The 24,235-nt window shown below is 40.2% G+C and overlaps 3 protein-coding genes across 8 annotated transcripts in view; 1 reads left to right on the top strand and 2 right to left on the bottom strand.

Annotated features, from left to right (window-relative positions):
* The window catches only part of LOC128442173 (peptidyl-prolyl cis-trans isomerase H), a 37,867-nt gene extending 18,606 nt beyond the window's left edge, over nt 1-19,261 (bottom strand). Inside the window, exons 1-4 of one of the 6 annotated variants that reach the window (XR_008338807.1) lie at nt 19,097-19,257; nt 10,325-10,482; nt 9,324-9,438; nt 8,306-8,648 (exon numbers count right to left, since the gene is read on the bottom strand). Coding sequence is in view for 3 of the 6 variants with exons in the window: in XM_053424474.1 (XP_053280449.1) it covers nt 19,097-19,216 (120 nt within the window). In the remaining 3 variants the exon portion in view is untranslated. Of the gene's footprint in view, nt 1-6,816; nt 6,974-8,305; nt 8,649-9,323; nt 9,439-10,324; nt 10,483-15,210; nt 15,442-19,096 lie in introns of those variants that run through there. The other 5 variants (XR_008338808.1, XR_008338809.1, XM_053424474.1 and 2 more) reach the window with 5 other exon arrangements.
* On the top strand, nt 14,402-16,817 carry LOC128442171 (probable G-protein coupled receptor 160). Its single transcript, XM_053424472.1, has 2 exons — nt 14,402-14,604; nt 15,315-16,817. The coding sequence occupies exon 2, from the start codon at nt 15,366-15,368 to the stop codon at nt 16,464-16,466; it is 1,101 nt and encodes a 366-aa protein (XP_053280447.1). The 5' UTR covers nt 14,402-14,604; nt 15,315-15,365; the 3' UTR covers nt 16,467-16,817.
* A 664-nt stretch (nt 19,262-19,925) lies between the features above and the next one.
* On the bottom strand, nt 19,926-23,855 carry taf10 (TAF10 RNA polymerase II, TATA box binding protein (TBP)-associated factor). Its single transcript, XM_053424473.1, has 5 exons — nt 23,452-23,855; nt 22,706-22,863; nt 22,148-22,212; nt 20,428-20,542; nt 19,926-20,257 (listed from the first exon to the last, which is right to left on the bottom strand). The coding sequence occupies exons 1-5, from the start codon at nt 23,582-23,584 to the stop codon at nt 20,168-20,170; spliced, it is 561 nt and encodes a 186-aa protein (XP_053280448.1). The 5' UTR covers nt 23,585-23,855; the 3' UTR covers nt 19,926-20,167.
* Between the last annotated feature and the right edge of the window lie 380 nt (nt 23,856-24,235).

Raw genomic sequence — 24,235 nt, forward strand, 5'->3', positions numbered from 1 at the left:
ACTGATCAACTCACACAGTGCAGATAAGGCTACATATTTTAACATGTGAATACCTGAGGATGTTTTGGTACAGTGCCACCTTGAACTTTGTGTCTGCAGAGGAGAGCCAATTGAACAAGGTGGGGCATAAGCCCGACAAAGAAAGAAATGCACCAAGACTTTAAAGGACTACTCCCACATCCAGCAATGTCCAAGAAGTGTACAGACAAGAACAACCAGACTCCAGATTTTTAATTATGGATGATTTTTTTCACTTGCAGCTATGCACTTCATTTAGCGGGTCGCTGCTGCTGGCGCTAGTGTCACACATTACTTTTGTTGAGGATATATTAGGGCTGCTCGATTATGGAAAAAATCATAATCACGATTATTTTGGACAATATCAAAATCACGATTATATAAACGATTATTAATATGTGCCCTTATTCTGAAGTCTATGCTTTATTTTTTAAGCACTTCCGGTTCCGGTAAATAACGATGACGGCTGCGTGTCTTATTCCTCCGTGAAACCAGGATATCGGTTCCCGGTTATTCAACTCCTTAAGGATGGCCACCCTAACACTCTCTGTCCGACTGACCGGCGCGGAGAAATGCGGGTCCGGTCTGAACAGCCAGGCGGGAGCGCGCTTGAGAATAGCGTTGCGCGGCCGCTACATGGTCTGCTGCTGCCCTCCCTGCTTTTCCACTCGCGCTGTTTTTTTCACCGCCGGTCACCACACACACAACTCGCCTCCTTCACTTTACTGCTGCTTGAGAGTGAGAGCCAGTCAGCTGGGCAGCTGAATGCTTTGGGGGAAGGACTGAATCGCGCATGCGCGTCTCTTTCGAAAAAAATTCCAAATAATCGCTTCAACTCGATTTGAACCCATAATCTTAATCATGATTAATCGAGCAGCCCTACTTTCTTATTTAAAAAATGTGAAAGATAGCGAATAAGTTCCGATTTGTGCAAAGGGACAATCGATACTAATAATTATAACTATAAATGTCTAATGATTATTTCGTATACATTTAAAGATGTTTACTCCTGAGTCAAGGCTGTGGCTTTAAACTGTTGTTTGATCTCAGTTATGTTTTACCAGTATTTCAGAAGTATTTTATAACAAAATATTAGTGCTGTCAGTTAAACGCGTTATTAACGGCGTTAACGCAAACCCATTTTAACGCCGTTAATATTTTTATCGCGAGATTAACGCAGAGCTGCCAACTGTCAAGGCCGAATTATACTCGTGCCGACGGACCCACGCATGCACGCAAGACACGCAACACGCCCCTTTCGTGGCCTCTGGCGTCTTGCGTGCGTCCGTCGATTTTTCTAACTATACGACAAAACGACGCGAGCCTCACGCAGCCCGCAAGGCTTGTAATTGGTCGGCTTACTACATCCCGTCCGGAGCCTAGTTTCCGGTTTCATGCCCCACAATACGCGGAAATCACGGAAGATTTAGAAGAACGAATATGGACCAAATAGATGAGCACTTGGCAGAAGAGATCCGAAAGTATGACCACTTGTATAACCCGTCACTGACTGGCCGATTTGTCCGCCAGAAATAGGCTATGAGGAGCCGGAGTGGCGATGTATATAAACACTCGACGAAGAAGAAGACGTCTCTTCTTTGTGTGTTTTGTTTTCGAAAAAAAAAAGTTACTCCGCCTAGTGTTCTGGCGGTGAATTGCGTTGCAACACGCGCAGCACGTTAGAGAAGCATAAACCAAAACGAGTCCGTCGATGCAGCTGCGTGGCCTTCCGCGGTTGCAGTCGCAGGACTATAATTCAGCCTTCACACGTGTGTGTGTGTCCTCCCAGATAGCGCACCGGTCCGGCGGCTCCGCCCACCGCCACCGCTCACTCGCTCAGAGAGACACAGTGAGACCAGAGCTCGTTCACGTGGAGTCGGTCATGCTCAGTGACTGACTGCCTCTTAACTATGGAAACAGTGAAAACACAGAGTTTCTCTGGTCTCAGCTGATCAGAGATCAGCGCCTCTGCGTCTTGATCAGAGCAGAAGCTGCAGGTGGTTTGTATCGAGCTTCAGTATCTGTGTTCGCCTCCAGTCTGACCTGTTCTTGCTTTTTGTTTTAATATTTCGCCAACTAAAATATATATTTTTAAGCTATTAGGCTGCTGCTATATGTTTGTATTTATTTAAAAATAGGGTACTTCTTATTTCATACATTTTCCTCAAAAGGCTTGTGATGGCAGATTTTATATTTAGTTAAGTTGAATGAAGGAATGATAAGTATAGATGGAGAATATTATTCTGAGATGTGTTCCTGTGTGTTCTAAAGCCTGAAACATGCTTCTGCGTTTTCACGGGCCCGTAAGCGCAAGAGCCCTTCCGGGTCCCTTACGTGCTTATGTATCCCTCCTTACGTGCTGACGGGTGTCGACCCCCTTTTCTAAAATTTACGGCAAAGCTCCGCAAGCTCACTCAGCCCGCAAGGCTGTGATTGGTCTGCTCTACATCCCTTCTGGAGCTGCATTTCCGGTTTCATGCCCCGTAATACAGGCAGAAACAACGGGAGATTTAGAAAAATGAATATGGACCAAATAGAAGAGCGTTTGGCAGAAGAGATACGAAAGTATGTCCACTTGTATAACCCGTCACTGACTGGCGTATTTGTCCGCTTGAAAAAGGCTACAAGGAGCCGCAGTAGCTATGTAAATAAACAATCGATGAAGAAGAAAGAAGGCGTCTCTCAGGTCGTCTTCGACAAAAAGCATTACTCCGCCTAGTGTTCTGGCGCGGAATTGCTTTGTAAGACGCGCAACGGTTGGGGAAGCATGAATGACAACGAGTCTTGCGCCACAGCGGCGTGAAAAGACGCAGACGCAGACGCAGTCGCAGAAGCATGTTTCAGGCTTAAGACTGCAAACATGTGGGGGTCAGCTTAGGAGACTCAGATGTGTATTCGTTGGAGATTCCTCTGTGCCTCTGCTGAGACAAAAGGTTTTCACACCTAGACTCTTTTATGGGTCATCCAGCAGAGACGGGGGTCTAAGAGAAACTTGGAGTCTAAGCAGATCCCTGATGCTATTGTATTGTAACTTTCAAAGAGGTCCTCATTCAGATTGAAGGTGACCAAATGTAAGCCTGATTACAACAAAGCAGAGATCTGATTGGATGAACATTCTGCATCTGTGTGAGGAGGGGTTTGACTTCTATAAAAGCATTGTGAGTTAGGGCTGGGCGATTTTTCGATCTCGATTCGGGATCGCGATAAAATTTTGATCGATTTCGATTATCTCCTTGTGACATGTATTCGATCTCATGTGGCAAAAGTAAGCGCAACAACAGTGTCGGAGTCTGCCGGCTGCCGTCTGCAGGTAGGACACGACACGCCCACTTCCCATCGTGAGAGTAGCTGCAGTTGCGAGAGAGAGAAAAAGAGAGAACGAAGTTGGAAAAAGGAGAAAAAAGGAGTGAAACTGAAGTCGGGGACAGCGAAAATAATGCCGAATGTGAAAGCGACATCACTACATCACCCGAAACCGAAGATATTGTCGAAAAAAAGGGTAACGCGACGTCAGGTGTGTGGACGTGGTTTGGATACGGCAAAAATGACGAGGAGCAGACGAAGCCGGTCTGCAAAATATGCCGGGGGTCGGTACCAGCCAGGACGGGAAACACCACAAACCTTTTCAATCACCTGAGACGGCACCATCCCAGTGATTACACAGAGAGTTTGACTCTGCGGGCTCAAGTTTGCACGACACCAAACAAAGAGACAGGCAAGACCACTACGTCTCCCGTTAACATCTGTTGCGGGTGGAAATCAAAGGAGAGGAGTCGTCGTTCTCAAGTTGAAATTAAGCAAGTTTATTCAGAGGTCACAGGTCAGGAAAACGCGGTGTCCAGCAATTGAACATGCATGGGTCTCTAGTTCTATGCAGAAGGCTGCGCAGGAAGAAAGACGCTTAAACAGAGTGCGCACATAGATTATATCCTCTTGGAATATCGCGTGATGACGATGTCGTACGTGCACTCCGTTGTCGTGGTTACCAGAGGTGATAATGTTGCTGTATCAGTGCAGCTGCGTTAGTGTGCTGTCTGGGGGAGAGATTGTGGGCCAAGGTCTACTCACTGTCTCTGTGCGAACTGAATCAGGGAGCTGGGATGTGTGATATAAAGTGTTGACTATGAGTATGGTTTAAGGAATATATGTGGTGTATCAATATGAGTATGTATTATGTGTTTGGTGTATGTCAATACATCGCTAAGCATCGCTAACGTGAGCGATTCTGTTCTGTTAGCAAAACAACAGTCCATCCAGTCGTGTTTTGCAGCCATTGCCCCATATTAAAAACAATCGAAGCGGGGCAAAAATATAACGAGCACTGATACTTATTGCTTAGCTAAAGATATGATGCCCCTGAGCACAGTGGAGAGGGACGGCTTCAGGAAACTGATCAAAGTGTTAGACCCCAGGTACGAGCTCACAGTTTAGCACTTGAATGTGTCACAGGGTCTGACCCACATGTTTACTTGTTTTTTTTAAGTTGTTTACAAAATCAAAAAATGCTAAATATAGTGAAAAGGGACCAGTCACTTAGTTTGCACTAAGCATATAAGACTGTATGAGCTAAGAGCGCTGCTCTGAATTTTCTTTTGCTAGTTATGGGCCCTGATGCTCTCTTGATCAATGGAAGCATGAAGACCTTCACAAAAACATTTTGTGCTCATTATTGGAAGGCATATTCATTTTTTTTTTATGTTAATAAACTTTATTGTAAAGTTTCAGTGAATCTCTTGTTTCTTCAAGCTTCAGGATGCCCCTCACACTGGCAGCATCTGCAAAAACTACATATCGTGATAAGAATCGAGATCGATCAATATGGAAAAACATATCATGATAAAAAAAAATTCCATATCGCCCAGCCCTATTGTGAGTTCACTGTTCATGTGCGCTTGCTCGGATCTTTCAGTGGTACAAGCAAGTTGCCCCCAGCCGCAGCTGGGTAAGAATTAAACAACCAGAATTGATAATTGTCATTGCTGTGAAATGTAATTAAATATTCTATTACAGGCTCAAATAGCCGAGTTCTGTGTTTAATTTATTTCAAAGTAGGCCGACACTTGCCTGTGTATTTTGTAGTGATGGCGAGATGAAGCTTCATGAAGCTTTGAAGCTTTCCATCCAATTGGTTCGCTCATGGGCCGAAGCTTCATGGTGCTTCATTTGCTCTACTGCGCCATCAAGTGGACATTAAATGTAATGTAATTATAATGAAACCATGGCTTTGGTGTGTGAAGCTTTGAATTGAATAAACGAATTAATGATGTTTGTGATGCCAATACACGTACACGTACAAAATGGATAACAGTTAAATTATTTTTATTTAAAAACAACAGCTTCTCAACAGTGCTGGGTTTCAGGCGGATTAATTTTTTTGAAATAATTTCGCCTGCTTTAGAAACTATCATTTCACAGCGCACAGATGATGCTGGGGTACAAAGAAAAGATACCGCAAGTTTGTACAATTTAGGAAATAAATTCCTTTTCTCCCTGCAATACTCAGAATATATTGCAAGCAAACGCACAATAAAGTCCCAAGACAAGTAGTGTGGGGGGGAATCCATTGCGTTTCGCGGCCCCTTTTATTTTGAATCGCACACCAAACCCGCGAACCCTTTCCTGAATCTGTGACGTGCTCGGCCGGCTCGCGAGGCTTCGAACGTCATCACATACGTCATCAACACAAGCCTCGATACGCGCTTCATAAAAATCATCCTCGATTACACGACACACGCTTCGAAGCCTCGACAAGGGAGGACACGTCACTACTGAATGCTATGTTCAAGCAGCTTGAAAAAAAGAAAATATTAAGCCATGGTTGAGCTGCACTATAGGCTGAGTCCTTGTTTACCTGAAATGTGCACTTTATAATTTTATTTTGTATTGCCCTGTTTGGCAATATGGTTTTTCAATAAAATAAAACATTTGCATAAAGCAAGCCAATTCACTTTTCCATGTTCATAAGAGCATTAAAACGAAAAAAAAAAATTATGGAAAAAAAATAAATGAAGGGACATTTTGAATAGATAAAAATGTGCAATTAATCGCGAGTTAACTATGAAATAAATGTGATTAAACGCGATTAAATATTTTAATAGTTTGACAGCACTATTAAATATTGCTCTAGTTGTGCATTAATGACTTTAAAGAGTGAATTTCTCTAATGCGAGTGAAGTATCAGGTCAGTTCAGGTTTATTTAGCTTCAGAGAAGTGTGTACCTCCCCCAAAGGAACCAGGGCCGGGTCTAGGCAGGGGCAAGAGGGGGCCTGGCCCCCTCAAATAAATGTTGTGCCCCCTCAAACTAAATAGGGTTAGGGTTAGGCACAATGCCCCCTCAAGATTTGTGGCTGCCCCCTCATACATGCCGGTCTAGACCCGGCCCTGAAAGGAACAAATGTGGTTCCAATCAAGAGTTATTTAAATGTTATTGTGACAGCCGCCTGGGTGATGTTCTATGTTTAGCTGCAAAGAGACCGTCATGAACGTACTGTAGCCTTAACATAACTACCATCCTATTTGATTAAACACATACAATCGTGCGACAATAGTCAACTTACTCCAAACAATAACCTCTAGTTCAGTAATGGCCAATGCAACAATATAAACTCCACCATATAAGCAGCTGATAGAGAATTAAACGGCGCGTCGTCATGTAGCAGATCAATGTTTTGAAATGGAGAGGTTTAAACACCACTAACGTAGTTTTGGGCTTTGAACCGGAACGACTCATCACGCTGAAAACGAGAGACGTTGACGCAACGTTAGCTCGATGCTAAAGTAACAGTTCCTCCACTAGCCTGCCCTCCGATGGTGAGGTCGAAGAACACGATGGGGTTGTTGGGGTTCGTTGCTTGAACAGACATGTTGAGGATTCGCTCACTTCCAACCTCTTAGCTAAAACACACTTTATGTCACTGCATGCGACTTACTTGAACATCTACCATATGCGCCGGTTAGAAACTACGGCGGCTGTGGAGAGACATTCTACGGTTCGCGATAGAGGACAAAATTGTGCAAATCGCGAAAAGGCGCTATTTCAGAGGCTTGTATAAATACACGAGGGAGCCGCCTGGTGGCCAACTACAGGCAGACACCAAAATTTGCCATTTTAAATTCTACACTTTTTAATGTCACTTATACTACCCATTTTTTTAAAGAATTATGAAATTGGAATATTATAGCTGTTCTACCTCAGACAGAAACAAGTATATTTCCAAAATATCAGCAAATAATAATGATCTAGCATTAGATTAAACCATTTCCAAAACAATATTATACTTTATATACATTTTTTCAACTTACATTTAACTTCTCTAACAGTTTTTCTAACTAATGACTTCTATTGTAGTATTATAACAATTTTCATTTCAACAGCTATCTTGAATAAGATAGTTACACAACTTCTGGTCTCTTTATCCCTCCTACTTCCCCCACCCTTCAAACCCATCTCTCCTCTCTCCTCCCCATTGTTCTCCTCTCATCCTAACCAGCATAGAGAGATAGCTGCTCACGCCGAATCTGGCTCTGCTAAAAGTTTCCTCCTGTTAAATGTTTTTTTCCTCTCAATTCACCAAGTAGCTTGTTGTGGTAACTGTTGGGTCTCTGTCATTTGTAAGGTCTCAACCTTACCATGTAGCGTCTGAGGATAATATATGTTGTGATATGGGGCTATACAAATATATTGAATTGAATGAATTTTATGGAGGACCATACATGACTTAAGTATAAATAAATAAATAAATGTATAAATAAATACAGAAATAAATAAAAAAGGAAATAAATTAATACAGAAATAAATAAATAAAACGTTAACAACATAAATGTCTAAATAAATGTCTTAAATATATTTGCACATTTATTTATTCCCTGATTTATTTATTTTACGATTTCAGTGTCCTTATGCTAATGAGAAAGGCGGGCCTAACCGCAGTCTCATGCAGGATTGGTCACAGGAGTGTAATGATCAAGCCCTACTATTTCTGCCTCTCAATGCTGACTGGTGTCCAGTAGCTGTTTGCAGTGTTGAGCCAGTTCACACTTAAAATGAATCAGTTCAAGTTCAGAGGATTAGTTAAGGTTATTTTTTATTGGGATGATTTAGGTGTCAGTAGTCCTGACTGTGAGCGTCACGTCTGGTGTTGTACTGAGCATGAGGAGACAGCAGAGAGGCTGCTAATGCACTTCCACTTGTGTTGGACATTATAGACCTCTTTCAACTACTGCAGTCTACATCCGTCCAGTATTACGGTCAAGTGGCATATATAACATTTAAGACAGACGTCAAGGTTTTGTTAAGGGTTTTATTTCCACAATAAAATGTAATGTTACATTTAACATAATGTAAAGGTGGCTTCACAAAAAACAACAAACAGCAATGTGACTACAAAGATTTGTCAAAGATTTGTCAAGGCTGTGCTAAAGCACGATGATCAAAAAAAAGACATCAAACAACAAACATTTTTTGCTGTTAATGGGCTAATGGTTCAGCAGGGCGATAAACCTAGCAAAAGCAAAAAAAGGCCTCAATGAAAACACAGGTTTATGTGAAGTAATATGGCTTCTTGACATTGACGCCATATTCTGAGAGGGCAGGACTCAGGTCTTCCATGGTCAGAGTGTACTTCTTATCCTGAACAGGGAGAGGACAAAAGATGACAACAATATGAATAGAAAAAAGATACCATCATCACCATCTTAAACCAACACTCCCCTTTTCTCACATACAGCACTGCACTGTAAACAATATTGTGTGGAGGGATTATGGTATATTCTACGCAGCCGAGGGGTCGATGATGTTGTAGAAGTTTAATGTTGATGAAGGAATTTCAGCGGACCTCATTCTTATTTGTATAATATGTTTATTACACAGAAGAATCACAGGTCAGACGGGCACCATGGTATACCCGGAGACATCACACGCCAATAGTGATAGTCTGCCTTGCCTTTGCAAGATAAGGACTCTTTAAGGGGAGGTGTTTACCCCAAAACTAGAGATAAAATCACATCACATCCCTGACTAAATATGGGCATTTTTGCATCTAAAAGTTAAAAAGCCTGTTGAAGAACATCCCTTCTTTACTTCATCCATTAGCAGGTCAGAGATTATTCCCTAGGTCATAGATCATTCTGAAAGGGGAGAGAACTGACAAGAAACATCTGGGATCAAATTTAAAAATCATTAGCATAAGGCGTCATAGATGTAAACATGCCATTATGTTTTATAACCATGTTCAAAAGATCTCTTAGCTGAATATACCACAGGATCAGACTTAAAGTGCATGTTAAAAATGAGAGGAACACATACCTTTGTCTTACTCCTTGAGCTTTCTGAGGCAGTTCCCATCATTTTGCAGTCTTGCAGTGCATCATTGGAAATGTCTGACATAAACTTCTGAGAGGCAAGGGAGATCAGTCGGATTCTGTAGAGATGGGGGAAAAAAATGTCAGTGTTTTTTCCTTTTCATATATATCGAGATATTGTGTGTTATATCTAGTGTGGGGAAAAACAAGGCAGTCAGACCAAGAAATCAGAACAGCATCTTTCAATAAATGACCATCAATGGCGTACGAGGCTTGAAGAGTCTGTACTCTATGCCCATACAGGCTTTTGAGAGTATTGGAAATTAGTCGCTACAGTATTTTTCCCAAAAAGGATTATCACTAAATAATCAATAACCTCGAGCAAATCACAGCAGTTTTTCCAACGTAATTCAATACAGGAAGCAGATTTTCTTTTACAAATCACTGAAAATATAAGAATACATACTAAAAAGCATACAAGAATGGCTCCAACAAAATACAACAATATTCAGACCTGTCATTAAGTTATTAAAAGATTCACTGTATTTTCTCAATTCCCCTTTTGAATGTGTCAGTTAACAAACGGTGGTTGGCCCTTACTTGTCTCAGCTGTTATTCAGTAATTATTTAAGCACAACAGGACAAAATTTGTTTTAAGACTGAAGGCTCGATCATTATATTACACCCATTATACTAAGGCAAATTATTCAACAGTGCATCTTTATGGCTGTATTGAAGTCTTAGATGTTAAGGTGATTGAGAATCTTGATTTTCCAAATACTTCAGTGGATAAGCCAAAAACAGACAACTGTGCCCATCTATATAATTTATATAGAAACACTTTTGTGACTTCATTCCATTGAACTTAGTGTTGGATATAGTGAGTTCAGCAGTCACGACAGAAACACAGGTGTTTCCAGCATTAACGGTGTAATGTCTCTCTGACCAAGTATCCCCATGTGTGAACGCAGTGTTACACAAGGTGACTGACAACACTGGACTTACTGTGGGAGTGTACTCTTCCAGCTACATGAGGAAATCTGCCAGGGGTGTGGTGGAGAGGACAGGTTTTACATCGCCATTGGTGAAGCCACCGGGCACGTAGACGCCGTTGGAGACAGATGTGTCTGTGGATGGTGGCACCATGGCCGCTGAGGTGGAAGCTGTGAGAAATTTACTGGGATGAGTTTATATCGAAGCAAGGAAACAAAATTGTTTTATGATCTGCAGTATTTGCAGTAAATCACTGCTTGAAAAAATGCTTTAGCACTTCCATTTACAATAAGAATTCAGTTTATTGAGAGCATTGATCTAAACAAATGCAGTCTGACACAGCACACCTGAAATACTTAGGTTGGAGGATGACCACTCTACCCCTTAGGGCCTAGGCCACACCGTCCATGTTCATGTTGTTGTTAATGTTAGCTAACTCGCTTACCGTAGCTAGCTAGCACGAAGAAAAGTCCAAATATGCCAAAAAGCGCGGCCCCCTAATGTATAGCTCGTGGACTGGGCTTGTACAAAGTAGTTTGTTGTAGATTCAAGCTGCTTTATTGAATATCTGAGATTAAAATAACAGACACGAGGGTCAGATAGCATCAGAGAGGTTTGCTACCGAGTACAAAAGGCGAAGTTTTGATAACATATTTCTTAGAATGGACTGAGTGAAAAAGTCCACGGAGTGAGGGTCACTACTGACCCCCATCAACTAATTACGGATTATAAAAGCCCAAAATAAGACCCCTGTTAATTCCACGTGACTAATCAGTGTTTTCTACATTTTATGTGGATTTGTTCATTCTAGATGGTGCATCTGTTTTATAAATAAATACCACAATGCGTTTTGGTGTTATTAATATGATTGTAGGCACCTCAGGACTACCAACAGGCTCTGAAATCTCATGTGTTTCATAATTGTAGTAGAGAGTTTGCTCTGTTTGCACAATGTACAACATTAGGTGTATAAACAATACGAAGCCAGAGTTAAAATCAAATTCTTTCAAAAAAGAAGCAAGGTAAAAATATTTGACTGAATGTGCTGTTATAGAAACAAACTTTAAATTAATGCCTCTAGGAGGGGCTGTTTAAATACCAAATTCAAAAATCTCAAGAGGCGGTAGGTTTCTAGTTGAATTGACATGAAGTATAAATACATCGGCGGCCTTGTTTTACCTTTTAGAGACTTTTAAATCAGGCACAATGACACCAACCCAATGGAGCCGCTTGGGTCCTATGTGTTGCTATCATATACTGTGTAGACGTGTTGCTAGGAAGAGAGAATCACGGAGCCAGAGACACACGGATGAAGGCGAAATATGGAGTTATCAAAAGTTAGGAAAGTTGACGTTGAAAACCGAGTCTTCCGAGTGGCTCTCTAGGAGAGTCACTCATTTAAATTCAAAAACTTCCTATTCAAAAATCTCAAGAGGTGGTAGGATTCAAGCTGAATTGACATGATTTTGAAACAACTTTATATGTACTAAACCCCATTAACAATCCTTCCAACATCTGAGCTCGAGGTGAGCCTAACAAAAATGCTTGTAACTGTAGAATGTGCAGCCTTTGTAACCAATAGGTTTGCAAAGCGCGAGGGAAGAGTTCTGGCATGAGGAGCACTTGGTTCTGTTAAACATTGACATATTCATTTTAGAATTGTCCTGCATGCAGAGCATTTTAAAGCTTCCTTCTCTGGAGGTGTTCTACTCCTGGCCCAACAATTCCATCCCTGTTCTGGGGTCTGTACCATGAAGCGAGACAAGTGGGTGGGAGACTAAGTTGCATAGCAAGCTGGTGGACTTTAAACTGAGAGAATCACTGTGACAACCAAAGACTACATATACAAATGGATGACATGACAGCTCCTAAAGGTGAAGGCAAATCATCCTGATTGCCCCCTGGTGGCTGTCTGCAGTATGAGTCATAAGCCCAGCCTCCTGTGTTTTTGGATGGGACTTTCACCAAATTTAAAAAATCTAAAGAACGCCTTAATCAAATTTTTCTCAAAAAGGGTTTCTGTGATTTTATGTTTTACTTCTTGCTACTATAAAAACATCATGATGGACAGCTGTGACCGACTGGTCGGTAGGGTTGGGTACCGAGAACCGGTTCCAATAAAAGTGTCTATGATGCCAGCATTTGTAGCATGACTAACCTGCACCAGAGGTTTAATATTTGCAAACCATTTAGAAACTAGTTTCTTCTTCTACTTCTTCTTCTTCTTCTTATTATTTAATTAACTTAACTTTTTGCTGTCCCCATTACTACATTTACATTTAGGTAATTTGATGTCATGTAAGAAGGTTAAGCAGGCTTATGACAATGCCACCTGTCCTTAATGACCCCGCCCTTTTAGACAACACTCGCAGTCATAAAAATTATCTCTGAGTCACTTGATAACCACCTCTGTGATACCAGTTATTCAGGAAGGGTGATGTTAGGCTCAGCGAAGCCAAACAAAAAGAGTCAGCTGCTTCTTTGATATGCATACATGCAACTGCTCTCGATGTGACCAGCAGAAGCCAAATGTGTTAACCAGGTTTCTCTTCGTGCATTAGCCTGATCAAGGGAACGGCTTCGTGTTTCAAATGACAAGTTATTTCTTATTAAATGCTGGGATGAATGTGTAGGCCGTTTCCCCTGCATAGTTTTGGTGAGCAGAGTTTTTTTTTACCATCAAAAAAGGAAACCCTATACCTCTCTAATTGAGGGGAGTCCTGGGGTACGATGGAATGTATTAACTGTCCTTTTATTTATTTATTATTTTTCACCAATCAGTCTGTCATGTATGATCTGTGATGTTGTCAAGGAATGTTTGTGTTTCTCTTCAATAAAAACAAAGTTTAAAAAAAAAAAAAAAAAAAAAAAAAGGAAACCCTTCCCTGCCTTAATTGAATTCTCCAGTACAGAACTGCCTGCAAGAGATGATGACACTGTAAGTAACAACATTGTACATATTTCAGTTCTGTTTCGCTGAGAACATTAAGTCGACGCTGCTTCATTTCAGCAATACATGATAATGCAACCCGATACTAGTCTAGTTTCCCTGTGGTCAAAGCATGCATAATAAAAATATGTAAAACATTATTGGATATAACACACTCAGTTGGTGTGTGTGTGTGTGTGTGCGTGTGTGTGTTTGTGTTACCCAAAACCAGCGGGGCACGCAAGTGGCCAACCGCTACAACAAGGCCTGTGTGTGGACACAAACAATGAGCTGGTGTCAAAAGATGTCCTCATGACATTACTGCACAACTGTCCCTTCACTGTCGCCATGAGGAATATATCCCAGGGACAAAATGACACACAGAGGCAGAGTAACATGGAACAAACATTTGATCTGCCGAGGGTTTTCTCTTGTTGGAGTTCAACATCCACCGAAGTCAGGCTACTTAATGGCCGGTAAGACAGCTTTTATCAAGTCAGGCTAACATAAATATAATTACTGTCTACATCTTGACAGATAAATCCTATTGATCTACTTTTATAGTGATGTCGGAGTGAGAGTGTCGAATTGCATAGATTACCTTTGAGAACAATTTGAAATTTAAATAAAATATTAGGAAAGATGAGGAAAGGGGTAAAATCAGTTTAAAGTCCAGATGCAGCCGCAATCTCCCAAACGCACTTCGTCTTTTATGGACACTTAATATGCGCGCTAAGGGCAAACATTCACACAAAACGAACAACCATTACACATCCTTCACACCTTTAGCATGTGGTTTATTTCTCTTTCATAATTAATACGATAACCAGAGGCCAAGTATGACTGGTTATAACCTCTGACTGTGCTCTAACACATTGAACAGACCGAGGATTTCATTGAAAGGACAGCCAACCAGCTGTTTTTGTCACAGTCAGGTAGCAGCCTCAGGCCTCCAACAAGCAGCACTTGATGCCGATTCTCATGTAAATGTATCGGGACGCAGCACAAGCACCAATCAAACCAGTACCAGGCTGTGGTTTGAACCAGCAAGCGGTGTAAGGAGGAAGTGACTTTCTAACTGGGCTTCCTGTCAGAGGTAAAAAGAGGTTGTCACCTGGGGCATATGGGAGGGAAAACCAGCAGGTTTATCGACGACAACAAAGGCGTGCCAATCAGTTGTTAGCATTTACAAATGGAAAGGTGGAGCCATAGAGTAAATAGAGTCTCCCTGGCCGAACTCAGAGACCTGCACTGACGAGACTTGACGAGCCCACACAGGACTCTAAGCTGCATCACTGGACCAGAGTGGAGCATCTGTACGTCTACAGAGTGTCACTGGGCGACGGTGACCCTGAGCACAGAGGTAAAGGCTTCTTAGAGCTACACCATATTTAATTTCATTCACCTTGTCAAGTAAATGCTGCATTCTTCAAATGGCAGAACGTGTTTTACTCGTCATCGATTTCAAAAGTAATGTGGACATGCAGGATGAATGAGTCTATGGTTTAAACATTGTAAATTGTTTAAGAAATCCACTGTAGAGAGAGGGAAGTCCGAACTGATAAACAAGTTAAAGGCTATGTTTTCATTTTTTGAGACAAAAAAAACAAACTACAATTATTAAAAGCAATATGAATGTATTTTACGAGGGGGGGGGGGGGGTATAATTGCAAGTGAAAATCATATGTGTTTTAAATAGGCCTAACTGGGGAAATTGTGAGGTAGAATGCGAGCAATGTTGACGACGCTCTGGCTTTTCCTTAATCAGTCAAGTGGAAAACAAATGCGGAGAGACAACACTAAATCAATCACGTTTGTCTCCCGAGCTGTAGACGAGCAAACTTAATTTGTCCAGTAAAGATTTCCTCTGGGAGATAATGGCTATATTGATTATGAGACCAGATGCATATACATGCCGTCGCTTTTTTGGCTGAAAACTGTGAAAACGTAATATCTAGGTCAACCCTACCGTCCCTGCATGACCAGCTGAAGTGTGTTCCTCATTCCACAGCTACACTCTTGTTGTTGTTTTTTTAATTATGACCATATCCAATCTTATCTCGTCTTTCACAGCTTTTCCTGGAGCCTCTTCTCACTGAACTCAGCCCTGTCACGATAGCTTCAATGCTGCCGGACATTCCAGTGTTTCTTGAAACTGGCAGCAGCATCAAAATGCTAGCCATCTTGGAGAAATGGAACGACACGTCTGGCTTTCATATAGACAACACTGTGAAGTGCCTGTCGCTTATGCTTTCCAAGTTTGGAATGGACACAATGGTCTTTCTCCTATGCTCCGGGAAGCTGTATACCTCCTTCTTAAACATGTGCAGCCTGTCCATCATCCTCGGTGACATGACGATGGTGCTCTACGTGACAGCTGTGTGGTTACTCGGGCCTGAAAGTTCTCCTGTGTCACTTTGCTACTTTTTGGCTCACGCCTCAGCAGTGTTTAAAGCACTGCCCCTGCCCATGATTGCCATGGGTATAACTGACTACTGTATTGAAGATACCCACCATGCCAGTAAGAGCTCCTTATGCAAATTCCTCAGGAACTTGGTACTGACATTGCTGGTGTGGACGCTTGCTGTTATTTACTCCGTTGCTTCTACAAAAGTTGAGCTGATGGAACTGGTTTATATGACAGGCATAAAGGCTTTGGCGTGTGAAGTAAAGGTGTCCACATTTATTAACTTCTTCATTTTGGGGCTTTTCTCTGCAGTCATTTTGATGATACTTCCCTTTTCAACAAAAATTCCCATGTGGGTGAGGGAGGCTGACAGGTTGTCTAAATCAAGGGAGGAACAAGATAACCAGAGGAGCGACTTGTTCACATCAACATCATCCACAGAAACAAAAAGCAGTAAGGAAAATGATGTGGGGGAGAACAACTGGCTACGCCCACCTCTGGGCCACAGTCTTACTCTGGGCTTTGCTTTAATTTGGATGCCTTATCTCACAGTGTGTGTGGCTTGTCTGGCCTTTGACTTTACAGTGCCTGCCTACATCAGTGTTAACGTATTTTGGCTTGAGTGCACCAACAGCTTACTGGTGGGAGTGCTGTTCTGGGTAAAGAGCAAGTCACTTGGGCCATACAGCAATCTACCTGAAAATGTATGCGCATGGCATGTTTTCTGGAATTTGAGTAAAGGAACATGGCAGCAGCAGCTCCCTACAGCTGTGTTTAATCCATCAGAAGAGAAGAGAAACCCTCTTTTTTACATCTGACATAAAATGATCTACAATAAACTTTTACATCACAGAACTGACAGCAGAAGTGAAAACCATGAAATAGGGAAGCTAATCTCTTTAGCACATGGACGAGTTTCCTGAATTAAGCATGACATGTGCGTAGTTAACAAAATAAACTCTTAAGGAGCAAACTTTTGTAACTATTTACAGAAATCACCAAAAATTTGATATTCTCTAACTTTTCATATGTTTATATATTTGCACAGCTCTAAAGCTGATTTATTATCTAAAGGTGATTTTTATACTTTGGGGAAAATGTACTGTTAATAATATGTTATTATGACTTCCTTAAACTGGCGTGTCTAAATAAAAACATTCTGAAACACAGTTCTTAATTTTTCTTTCACTGAATCATGTGTATTTTGCTACCCTTTGTCACACTAAGCCAAATCTTCACCAGTTCAAAACTGTTGAATGTTAATTTCTTCCCTCGATGAAGACAACGAGTTATAATCCAAAAGCTTCAGGACCTTGTGATGGAACTGTTTTCTCAGCTGCTGTCTAGGAGGTCAAGAATGAATTTTAAAGACGAATGGGCTGCAAAGTTTCAGAGACATGCTTAGATATCTTATAATCTAACAGCTCCGTGACAACTCCCTCTGCTAGGGATAATCAAATGATGTGATAGAAATCTCTAGAACATCTTAATAGACAATGACTTAAGATTGCTTTTCTCAATCTAACTGAAGAGTTGGATGCAAACATGTACTCCATTTACACTTTAAACTTAAAAAGCATTTTGGGTGATTGGATCCGCTTGGCCTAACCACCTCCAGGGGTGAATTAAGGACCAATGCTGACCACATTGAACACAAGTGTAATTACAATTGCCTTGTCAATCCATATACAACAACAACATCATAGGGAATCACAGGTGACTGTTCCAGATTAGCGAGTTAGCAGCAGCCAATCGAAAAGAAAGCTATCAAAATAACACAGTGTTGCGGATGGTAACCATCTCCTATTTATCTGTTTTCAGAGGTTATGTTAACAAACCTTTAACAACATAAGAAAATATTGACTTGCACAAAACAAATTTGAGCTTGAACACAAAGGGATGAACCAATTGTGATGACAACTGTGACCTGGTTTGCCTTCTAACTGATCACTCACTTAGTGCAGATAAGGCTACATATTTTAACATGTGAATACCTGAGGATGTTTAGGTACAGTGCCACCTTGAACCATGTGTCTGCAGAGGAAAGCCAATTGAACAAGGTGTGGCATAAGCCCGACAATGAAAGAAATGCACCAAGACTTAAAAGGACTCCTCCCCTTCTCCTAACAGACTGAGAAGTGTACAGACAAGAACAACCAGTTTCCCGATTTTTTATTAAGGATGATTTTTTTCACTAGCAGTTATGCACTTTATCTAGCGGGTCGCTGCTGCTGGTGCTAGTGTCACACATTACATGTGTTGATGTGATATTTATTTAAGTGTGTGTATTATATATTTTAACATTGGTTTAGGATTTATTATTATTATATTTATCATTTTCCTCTTTTCTTTGTTTGGGTGAGCTCGTCTAGTCAAATTCCTATCAATTTTGTTAATATGGCAGTTGCATTTTAAATCTGAATCTGAATGTTTTTTGTCAGAATTTTACCTCAATCTATTACTGAATTCTTGTCATAAATATTTCATGGTAAAGAAAAATATTTTGATGTGAAACCAGTCAAGTACTTTACCAGAACTGTCAGGATAGAAAAGATAGCCTGAAGCTTTAAAGAAAAAAAAAATCCAAGCTGGAAGTAGCAGCGCCAAGAAAAGATACACTTAAAGACTGTGTCATGCACCGAAGATCAGAATATAGCTATTATCAGAAAAGGAACTCCAGAAAATGACAGATTAATTCGTCCAGACATTATCCTCACATGAGGAAAAGATGTCCACGTCAGACAAGTTCATAAAAACACAAAAGTCTCGAGAACAATCGACACCTGGGTACTGCATGAAGAATGAGGTGATATATAAATCTAAAATCTATAGATTTTCCACAGAGGCTCTTATCTTGTTGTCCTTGGCGTCTTCTAAATGCACTGCACCTCTTTTTCATTCCAAGATATTTGTATCAAATCCATGACGTTTTTAGAAATGTCATCAATGTGCCCACTTGCCTGCACTGAATTCTCCAGACATTAATCAGATGAATTCTCACAAGGGCTCTCACTCAGATATTCTCTGGGGTTTTTATATTTGCTGATGTGATCAAAGGAAATCATGAAACAACAATTCCAATTCTGAGGTCTGGTTATAAAGTTTCTGCTTTTGCACAGTGAACATTACAACACACAGGAGAAAGACTCATCGAACAAGAGAAGTCAAAGACGAAGGCTGGTCAATTAGGCCTATAATCATACAGATGTTCATATCAGTCGATACTTTTAATTATAACTATAAATGTCGAATTATTATTTCGTATACATTTAAAGATGTTTACTCCCGAGTCAAGGCTGCGGCTTTAAACTGTTGATTGAGCAAAAAATGAAAAACACTTTATAAAAAGGATCTCAGTTGTTTTACCAGTTTTACCTAAGTATTTTATAACTAATCTTAGACTTTGGTTAAATTATTATATTGCTAAAGTAACAGTTCCTCCACTCACCTGCCCTCCGATGGTGAGGTCGAAGAACACGATGGGGTTGTTGGGGTTCGTTGCTTGAACAGACATGTTGAGGTTTCGCTCGCTTGCAAACACACTTTGACTTATTTGAACATCAAGCATATGCGCCGGTTAGACACTATGGCGGCTCTGGAGAGACATTTTACGGTTCGCGATAGGGGTCAAAAAGTGCAAATTTCAGAAGTTTGTAGAAATACACGAGGGGGCCGCCTGGTGGCCAACTACAAGCAGACACCAACATTTTCCATTATAAATTCTACACTTTTTAATGTCACTAATACTACCCATTTTTTAAAAGAATTATGAAATTGGAATATTTACAGCTGTTCTACCTCAGACACAAAAATGTATTAACTAAACACTCAGCAAATAATAGTAATTTATGTAAATTTTTTCAACTTAGATTTAACTTAGTGATTCTACCTAATGACCTCTTTAATAGCATTATTACAATTTTCATTTGAACAACTAGCTTGAATAAGGTGGTTACACAACTTCTGGTCAGGCTCTGCTAAAAGTTCCCTCCTGTTAAATGTTTGTTTCCTCTCAAATCACCAAGTAGCTTGTTGTGGTAACTGTTGGGTTTCTGTCATTTGTAAGGTCTCAACCTTACTATGTACAGTATCTGAGGATAAGTTTTGTTGTGATATGGCGTTATACAAATACATTGAATGAATAGTACACTTTAAAGAGGCTGATATTGCACTTCCACTTGTGTTGGACATTATAGACCTCTTTCAACGACTGCAGTCTACATCCGTCCAGTATTAAGGTCAAGTGCCATATTAAAAATCTAGGACAGACGTCAAGGTTTTTGTTAAGGGTTTTATTTCCACAATAAAATGTAATGTTACAATTTAACATAATGTAAAGGTGGCTTCACAAAAAATAACAAATGGCAATGTGACTACAAAGATTTGTCAAAGCTGTGCTAAAGCACGATGATCAAAAAAAGACATCGAACAACAAATATTTTTTGCTGTTAATGGGCTAATGGTTCAGCAGGGCGATAAACCTAGCAAAAGCAAGAAAGGCCTCGAAGAAAACACAGGTCTATGTGAAGTAATATGGCTTTTTGACATTGACGCCATATTCTGAGAGGGCAGGACTCAGGTCTTCCATGGTCAGAGTGTACTTCTTATCCTGAACAGGGAGAGGACAAAAGATGACAACACCATGAATAGAAAAAACATACAACTGTCACAATCTTTAACCAACACTCCCCTTTTCTCACATACAACACTGCACTGTACACAATATTGTGTGGAGGGATCAGACTTAAAGTGCATGTTAAAAATGAGAGGAACACATACCTTTGTCTTATTCCTTGAGCTTCCTGAGGCAGTTCCCTTCATTTTACAGTATTGCAGTGCATCATTGGCAATGTCTGAGATAAACTTCTGAGAGGCAAGGGAGATCAGTCGGATTCTGTAGAGATGGGGGAAAAATTGCAGTGGTTTTTCCTTTTCATATATATCGAGACATTGTGTGTTATATCTAGTGTGGGAAAAAACAAGGCAGTCAGACCAAGAAATCAGAACAACTTTTTCAATAAATGACCATCAATGCCCTACGTGGCTTTAAGAGTCTGTACTCTATGCCCATACATGCTTTTGAGAGTATTGGAAATTAGTCGCTACAGTAATGTGCAGTGGCAAGAAAAAATAAGTCAAGATTTTGGGTTAACCTGGTTTTTGGCAATAATTGGTCATAAAATATGACCTGATCTTCATCTTAGTTTAGACAAACATAATGCACCGAGGCTAATAACATATAAAAAATGATAATCTATCATTCCTTATTGAACAAACCCATGAAACATTCAAAGTTCCAATAGAAAACTAAACGAGGAAGTAAATAAGTGTATGTGATCGCCAGTTTTGGAGAAGCAGCTTTCTCAATAGCCTCCCCCCACCTTGACACGATGGTCAATGCACCAAGATTTTTGTATTGTAGACTCCGTAATAGAGATATTAACCAGCTCCAGAGATAATTTTAAACTTTTAGATGGTACTCTGGCTTCATTTTCACCCCATGGGTCATTATGCTCTGTGCCTTTAGAATAATCTGAGGTAGGTGCACACTATGAGGAATATATCGGATCTATGTCTGATTCTCTGTGATCACTGTAACACGTTGGAACCAACGATTTGTGTGTTATTAGTTAAAGAAGATTTTGTTTGTACCAGATATGACTATATCTTAAGAATAATGTATACAAAAATAAAGATAATTCCCAAGGGTTCACTTACTTTTTCTTACCATTGTATATCACTATATTTTACCAGTATAGATGTATAACAGTTCCTTTTTTTTTAAAGAATAAATAAAAAACCTGTTTAACAAAGGACAGATAAGCGTGTCAGTCAATCGAACTTTCAATAGGTTTCTCTTAATTTTTGAAAGTTTACGTTAGGATTATCAATAAAATCGAGCAAATCACAGCAGTTTGTCCAACGTAATTTAACACAGGAAGCAGATTTCCTTTACAAATCACTGAAAATATAAGAAACCATAATAAAAAGCCTACAATCATGGCTCCGACAAAATACAACAATATTCAGACCTGTCATTAAGTTACTAAAAGATTCACCGTATTTTCTCAATTCCCCATTCGAATGAGTCAGTTAACAAACGGTGGAGGCTGTTATTCAGTTATTATTTATGTTCAACAGGACAAAATTCGTTTTAAGACTGTCAGTATGTTTGCTGACAGGGGATTTTTTTTTCTAGTCACAATTTTAAACATTTATTTCAGATTATCAGATAGTCAAATTCCAAACTTAGAATTTTAGAAAAAAGCTAGATTGAAAAATCAAAGAGCCTAACAATGTCTCTCTCATTTACCAATTCAAAATGTTTCCATCTGCAGCTGCTCAGGAACTCTTTGTGTCTTTTTCTAAGTTGAAAGTAAGGAATTATTTCTAAATGCGACAGCTATGAACAGCAAGGGGCTTGGTTTCATTCGGTTCCATTGGCTATCGTGCAGATCCACTCTCACTGAAACCTGCAGGTAACCTTTACATGACTTACATTCTCGGATCAGAGGCTTCAAAGCCAGCCCGGTTGAGGTAGTACCCTGTAACTGCATCAGGAATCTGAAAAAGAATAAAATATAAGACTTCATGTTGTGGTCAAGTTTAACACACGTTTCTTTTACTTCAATGGACATGTGTATGTGAAGAACATTATATATATATATATATAAAGGGGATATGAAGTTGATTTAGGTCATTTTGTGATAATTATTTGATCATTATATTAAACCTATTATACTGAGGCAAATATTCAACAGTGCATCTTTATGGCAGTATTGCAGTCTTAGATGTTAAGGTGATTGAGAATCTTGTTTTTCCAATTACTTCAGTACATGAGCCAAAAACAGATAACTTAACCCATCTGTATATTTTATAAATAAACAGTTTTGTGACTTCATTCCATTGAACTTAGTGTTGGATATAGTGAGTTCAGCAGTCACGACAGAAACACATATCAGGTGTTTCCAGCATTAACGGTGTAATGTTTTTCTGACCACGTATCCCCATGTGTGAACGCAGTGTTACACAAGGTGACTGACAACACTGGACTTACTGTGGGAGTGTACTCTTCCAGCTGCATGAGGAAATCTGCCAGGGGTGTGGTGGAGAGGACAGGTTTTACATCGCCATTGGTGATGCCACCGGGCACGTAGACGCCGTTGGAGACAGATGTGTCTGTGGATGGTGGCACCATGGCCGCTGAGGTGGAAGCTGTGAGAAATTTACTGGGATGAGTTTATATCGAAGCAAGGAAACAAAATTGTTTTATGATCATCAGCATTTGCGCTAAATCCCCACACTGCTTGCACAAATGCTTTAGCACTTCCATTTACATAAGAAGTCAGTTTATTAAGAGCATTGATCTAAACAAATGCAGTCTGACACAGCAGTTCTGGAATACTTAGGTTATAATGGTCGGTTTGTCCTGAAACTGTGTTAGAGAGGCCTTGTCTCGCATGTATTGAGTTACTTTGAATAGGGCTTCTATTATATCTATAATAGTGACACATGTTAAGCGTTCTTACGTCTCTTGAAAGGCGCAATACAATTTCATTACATTCAATAGAACTCCGCGGCTCCACAGTCATTCAAACACTTATCCAAAAGTATTTCAATAAAAGCTGAACACTATAACGTTTATGAATAGAACTACACACAGGACGTTTGGAAAACCCTGAATTAATTTGATCTCTATCCGTGTACCTAACAAACTGAACCACCCCGAGCACAAAACACCTCTCCCACCTTGAACTAAGCTAAGAGTTTAGCACAACATTAGCCAAAGTGCTATAACGTTACCATTACTCGTGACCGAAGGGATGCTGCTGACGCTGGTCGTTGCATTATCATTCGCGATGCAGTTACTTGAAGTTGAAGAGGTCGTGGATGGCACTCCGGTTGTGACAGACTGATTCACGTTGTCAATGTTCATGTTGTTGTTAATGTTAGCTAACGCGCTAACCGTAGCTAGCTAGCACGAAGAAAAGTCCAAATATGCCCAAAAGCGCGGCCCCCTAATGTACAGCTCGTTGACTGGGAGTGTACAAAGTCGTTTGTTGTAGATTCAAGCTGCTTTTGTTGAATATCTGAGATTAAAATAACAGACACGAGGGTTAGATAGCGTCAGACAGGTTTGCTACCGTTCAGCAGAAAGCTAAGCTCAAACTGCAGAGCTAGTGGCGTCACGTGACGCTAGCTGAATGATCGGCTCTGACGAGGTGAGCCGAAGATCTCCCAGGATCCTAAATAAGGCGGTCGGAAATTGTTCAGTTGAATATTCGCATTCGAATTTGAACTGTGATAAAATATATGTTTACAAATCCGTCAATAAAAACACATATAACAAAATACACAAGAAATAAACGGTTGAGGTTTTATGAGAAGCAGCTGTTCAGTGTATGGAGGGCAACTACATTGAACCAAAAGGGGATTGACAAGGAAATATATTATTATAATTCTTCAGAGCTCCTCATGAACCGTTTTAATTTAACACTCATTTAAATTGAGGCCTAACTGATAGGTCTACACATTATTGGGATGTTTTAAAAATCACCTTAAGTAAGAGACAGAGAACATAAAGTTT

The sequence above is a fragment of the Pleuronectes platessa genome, chromosome 6 (genome assembly GCF_947347685.1).
Source record: "Pleuronectes platessa chromosome 6, fPlePla1.1, whole genome shotgun sequence".
Classification (NCBI taxonomy): Eukaryota; Metazoa; Chordata; class Actinopteri; order Pleuronectiformes; family Pleuronectidae; genus Pleuronectes; species Pleuronectes platessa.

What these genes read in the sequence shown, in the direction of transcription:
- LOC128442171 (XM_053424472.1), top strand. Translation starts at nt 15,366, where the DNA reads ATGCTGCCGGACATTCCAGTGTTTCTTGAAACTGGCAGCAGCATCAAA.
- taf10 (XM_053424473.1), bottom strand. Translation starts at nt 23,584, where the DNA reads ATGAACATTGACAACGTGAATCAGTCTGTCACAACCGGAGTGCCATCC. An exon ending in TGGAAGAGTACACTCCCACA is followed by an intron (nt 22,213 to 22,705) that starts GTAAGTCCAGTG and finishes ATTCTTTTTCAG; the next exon opens with ATTCCTGATGCAGTTACAGG. An exon ending in GAAGCCTCTGATCCGAGAAT is followed by an intron (nt 20,543 to 22,147) that starts GTAAGTCATGTA and finishes CCATCTCTACAG; the next exon opens with AATCCGACTGATCTCCCTTG.